This window comes from Ciconia boyciana, chromosome 4, assembly GCF_034638445.1.
Source record: "Ciconia boyciana chromosome 4, ASM3463844v1, whole genome shotgun sequence".
NCBI lineage: Eukaryota > Metazoa > Chordata > Aves > Ciconiiformes > Ciconiidae > Ciconia > Ciconia boyciana.
Window position 1 is genome coordinate 10,269,800 of NC_132937.1, and position 5,293 is coordinate 10,275,092.

Genomic DNA, 5,293 nt, shown 5'->3' on the forward strand with positions numbered 1-5,293 from the left:
AGATCAGGTTTGAGACCACCTGAGGAACCTGAACCTACACAAGTCCATGGGACCCGACAAGATACATCCCAGGGTCCTGAGGGAATTGGCTGATGTAGTTGCTGAGGTCCTTTGTGGTCCCCAACAATATTCTTGTAAATTGGAGACATATGGATTAGTTGATGGACAAGGAATTGTCTGGATGGCTGTGTTCAAAGAGCTACAGTCAATGGCTCAATGTCCAAATGGAAACCAGTAACAAGTGGTGTCCTTCAAGGGTCTGTACTGGCACCAATACTATTTAATATCTTCATTAACAACATAGTGGGATTGAGCGCACTTGCAGCAAGTTTGCAGATGATGCCAAGCTGAGTGGTGCAGTTGATTCACTTGAGGGAAGGGATGCCATCCAGAGGGACGTGGACAGGCTTGAGGAGTAGGAGAATGTGAACCTCATGAAGTTCAACAAGGCCAAGTACAAGGTCCTGCACCTGGGTTGGGGCAATCCCTAGTATCAGTACAGACTGGGGGATGAGTGGATTGAGAGCAGCCCTGAGGAGAAGGACTTGGGGATTCTGTTGGATGAAAAACTGGACATGAGAGGGCAACATGTGTTTGCAGCCTAGAAAGCCAATCATAGCCTGGGCTGCATCAAAAGAAGCATGGCCAGCAGGTCGAGGGAGGTGATTCTTCCCCTCTGCTCCACTCTCATGAGACCCCACCTGGAGTACTGTGTCCAGCTCTGAGGTCCCCAGTACAAGACAGACATGGACCTGTTAGAGTGGGTCCAGAGGAGGGCCATGAAAATGATCAGAGGGCTGGAACACCTCTCCTGTGAGGAAAGGCTGAGAGAGTTGGGGTTCAGCCTGGAGAAGAGAAGGCTTTGGGGAAACCTTAAAGGGTTTTAAACTGAAAGAGGGTAGATTTAGATTGGACATAAAGAATAATTTTTTTATTATGAGGGTGGTGAGACACTGAAACAGGTTGCCCAGAGAAGTTCTGTATGCCACGTCCCTGGAAGCGTTCAAAGTCAGGTTGGATGGGGCTTTGGGGAACCTGACCTAGTGAAAGATGTCCCTGCAGGGGGGTTGAACTAGATGATCTTTAAAGGTCCCTTCCAACCCAAACCATTTTATGATTCTATGCTATGTGCTGTAGCTGCTAGTTGCGTGTTGCTTTGGTTAACCTAGGGGAGACTGAGGTGCCCTGGCAGGTGGGGGAACGGGGGCTTCCTCCTGGCGGGGAGCTTGCTTACGGCCACTCCGCTCCCCCCGGCAGAGCGGGCTCTGTGCAGCCGTCCCCTGCCCACAGTGTGAGTCTTCCTGGTTTGTGGGAAACCTCTGAGGAAGGGGATTCTTCAGGTGCTGAAACAGGGGTGTTTTCCTCAGCGCAACCTTGACTTTGCCCTCTGCTTCACGACCTGCCCTTGCGAACAGCAGTTTGCGGGGCTCGCCTAAAACTCATCCGACCCGTCCCCCGTTACTCGCCGGAGATGGGGTGTATAGTACTGGGCTCCACCCCCTCCCCAGCGGACACGGGGGGAGTAGGGCCTGCATGCGCTCTCCCCATGCGGCTAATGGTGCCCGCCCTTCTCTGGGACGCGTGTTATAGAGCTGCTGGCTCGGCCCTTTCATGGCCAAGCGACGTGCGGAGGTGTTAATGGATCACGCGCCCTTCAAGAGTCTCTTGTGCGAGCCGCCGCTGTTGCTGTCCCGTGCTGTCGCGCTTGAGAGATCCCCTCGGAGTGAAGAGACGAGCGTTAGCCGTGCAGTCCCGAAGCGGAAGCTGGAGAAGGTTGAGGCGCCGCCGGGCAAGCGGCCTGGACTGGGGGGAAGCAGTCTCTGGGGAAAGCAGGATGACGTGGGGGACAGGTGGCGCGGCGGGCCCGCGGAGTCTCAGGGCGAGCGGACGGCAGAGGGAGGCGCTGGTGGCCGGGGCAAAGAGTGGGGTGCCGACCAGGTAACGGGGAGGGAGGAGCTAGGGTTGGGGCGGTGGGAGGTGCTGCTTTTGTCTTCTCTCTGCCGGGGGTACTGCTAGGTGGGAAGCTACGTTGTAGCTGTGGTGGGCCGGGACTGCTCGCATTTGAGGAGATAAAAATCTCGGCACAGTAACGGATAGGGTTTGTTGTTATTTAGATATTGCTGTAGGGCTGAGTATACTGCTTAGCCCGCCGTTTGAAGGTAGGACCGCCCTGTGGGTGGTAGCGTTAGGGCCCTGGTATCACCTAGGGAATTAAGGAGCGGTGTACCTTTTTCATCGATTTAACAAAACGTGCACACGCAGTCCTCTTCGACCTTTACCAGGCAAAGCACAGCATTCGGTGCTCTTCAACCCTTTCTGTGGCTCAGTATATTAATAGGTCGTAGGCCTCTCTAAAGCTTTTTTTCTTCTGATATAAAAGAGCTAACATTTAGCTACTTTTATTTTTCCTATAGAAAAACTTAGATGAGCTCGAAGCAGACTTCAGTCATGTCCCCATCTAAAAGCATGGTGAAAGTTTGAACAGTTTATTTTGATAGCATCTCTGTTGTTTGAGGTTGGAGGTGAGGCTTTATAATATCGGACAACTTTCTTAACCTTTTGTTTGGGTTGAGCATTTAGTAGCGATACCAGGACTATCTTTCAGCCAAAAGGTCTAGTGAAGATGGTGGTCAGGGGAAGGGGATCAGTGGTTTAATTATCAGGATGTATTGTAATGCTTGGTTGACTTTTAATGTTTTTGGTTAATGTTTCCAGTTAACATTCTTCTCCCTGGCCTGGACCATATTTTACACAATAGGTCAGAAAACAAAATAGTGGTATTAAGAAAGCTTTAGTTTTGCAAAATTAAAGTGTTGGCTTAAATTTCGTGCCCATATAGAAGGTTGATATATGAAAACACTTCTCTTTCTACTTGAACTTTTTAACTAAAAGTAAAGGATTTGATCCAGTGAGTTGGAAATGGCAGGAAGTCTAATGAGGTCAGATGGACTTTGAACTCTGGTTTTAGTGTCCAGTTTTGGGGAGGAAAAAAAAAGAATTGGTCCTCTGATAATATAACACTCATCTACAATCTGTAAATGTATTTGTGGCTTTCCTTTCTCAGGCTATTCCCTTTCTTTTTTTCTGTGCTTGATGGTAGAATTAAGGCACAAATTAATTGAGGAAAAAATTCTGTATGCACATCCTCTTTAGGCTAGGCCTTTTAAACACAAGCATATCTTTCAGTTTGAGAGAGAACAGGCTCTTCTACTCAATTTGTCACCATTTGTCATTTTCTAAAGTTCTCTAGAACAACTTTACTCCATAATAACTAAAGAATTCAGCAACATATTTATCCCTAGGGTTATTAGTTAGTCAGAATTTTATGTAAACTTTAGTTATGGTAGGGAAGGCAGAAGGCCTCCTGGATTCCCACCCAGTAAAGACTTGAGAGAGTACTTTCTGAAATAATTCCATAGGAAGATTTTGTATTTACTTGTATATTTCTCTATATAAAATATTTTTCTAGGACTGTATTTTTAAACAGTTTGCTTCCCAAAGTACAGTATTATATAAAAATATTTCCACTTTAAAATAAAGCTTGGTTAATGGTAGGAGAAGAGGTGTTTTTTCCATCTTCTGTGTCCTACCTGTATGTTTTAAATCTTTTGTAAGAACAAATATTTCTGATGATAATTTCTACACCTCCCTGAAAATACAGTCTTAGGTTGGCATTATTCTTTGCTGGTTTGTGGCTTCTTGTATAATTTGTTATAGTAATAAGCATTATACTGTAAAGTTTGTACTGCTGTTTGGTAAAGTTATGAGCACTTCCAATAGTACTGCAGTTGACCAAAGAAGAAACATTATTTGAGTTATATTTGCAAGCACACCTTTGAAACTAGAGTTTGGAAATCAACTTCTTAAAAATGAAACAACTTCATCTATAGAAACTGAGCCATAATATCTCTGACTTTGCTGTATGTAACCTACTTAGCTAGCATTTCTTCTCAAAACCTGTTTTGAAAGATGTTTAGGTCAATGGGAATATTTGATGCTTTACTATACATTTTTATGTATTGTTGTATATTGTGTAATGTTGAATGTTCGCTGTCTTTTGTGCTGTTTGGTTTTGTTCATTTTCACACTGAATCTTTCTGGAGGATACAAATAAACAGCAATGCTGCTGCTGCTCTGGAGAATTGAATGCTCTTCAGGTTAATCTCACATGTAGTCTGAGTCTGAAATTAGGAGTATGTATATTTTTGTGGTTGTTAGTTTTAGATTATAATCTCTTTGGAACAAGAATGCTGTCATTTACTCTGCATACGAAGTAGGTAGCACAGTGGTGTTCTGACTTGTAAGTATCTACCTCACGGTTCGAGCAGCAACTTCTTATTAAACTAGAAGAAGTGGAATTCCTTTTAAACCTGAGAAGAATCTGTAAGGGTAGCAGACAGATTATAAAACTCCATTGTTAAACATCTTCCCTCCCCTCTCCTTTTCTTATTATCTCCTTTTGCACTTAAAAGGCCTTTGACCAGATACCCTTAAAGGAACAGATGCTCTCTCCTTCCACATACCCTTACAGTCCTTTGCAAGAATATTTTAAAGGAAAAAAATAAATTATGATTTGGTTGAGATTTTTTTTATGGTGTTTTGCTTAGCTCACTTTTTTCCTTATAAAATGATAAGATCTGACAATATAGAACAGTTGAGTAACCCTTCCTTCCCTGCCTACACTTTTTTTTTTGTTAAAGGTTTTTTTTTATTATCTTCTTTTACTGCTGTGATATACATTAATGTTTTGTTGCCTTTTTGCTTGTTTGTCTCTCTTTAAAGCAAGAAGAATTTTGTCAATATAACTCATTCCTGTATTGGAGAGCACCATTGCCTACTATTGATTTGTCTGACATTCAGGACTTAGATGGAGAGGCTGCACCAGGAGCTAAAACTTCTTCAAGGACTGATACCACAGAGACTGAAATGGAGTCCTGATCAGTTATTTCTTAGTTATACATCTACTTGCAGGAGGGTTGTTTCAGTTTGTATTTGCGTTTTTCTACTTTGGAGAAAAATAAGCAAGCTTCTGTCTTCTTGAAGAAACAATGTTAAGCCAGTCTTGCAAATGCAAGACCGAGGTTTTCTAAGTTGGTGGAAGAATCACTATTAGGTACTTGTCAGTAAGCTAGTTGGAGAGGTAAATTAATCTATCCATTGAGTAGGAGGCTATGTTTGTCTAGCAAGAATGCTTGAAAACATGGATACAGGCTAAAAGAAACTACAGAAAATCAGAACTTCTTGATGCAATTTTAAGAAACAGTTTGATATGTTACATATGGAAAAGAAATTA

The 5,293-nt window shown here is 43.4% G+C and overlaps 1 protein-coding gene across 1 annotated transcript; it reads left to right on the forward strand.

The window, feature by feature from the left end:
* Nucleotides 1-1,611: 1,611 nt before the first annotated feature.
* Nucleotides 1,612-4,938, forward strand: LOC140650798 (uncharacterized protein C9orf40 homolog). Its single transcript, XM_072859563.1, has 2 exons — nucleotides 1,612-1,938; nucleotides 4,783-4,938. The coding sequence occupies exons 1-2, from the start codon at nucleotides 1,612-1,614 to the stop codon at nucleotides 4,936-4,938; spliced, it is 483 nt and encodes a 160-aa protein (XP_072715664.1).
* The last annotated feature ends 355 nt before the right edge of the window (nucleotides 4,939-5,293 follow it).

Excerpts from the sequence above, each read along its gene's own strand:
- LOC140650798 (XM_072859563.1), top strand. The coding sequence starts at position 1,612 with ATGGCCAAGCGACGTGCGGAGGTGTTAATGGATCACGCGCCCTTCAAG. Across the intron at positions 1,939-4,782 it reads AAGAGTGGGGTGCCGACCAG|CAAGAAGAATTTTGTCAATA; the intron begins GTAACGGGGAGG and ends CTCTCTTTAAAG.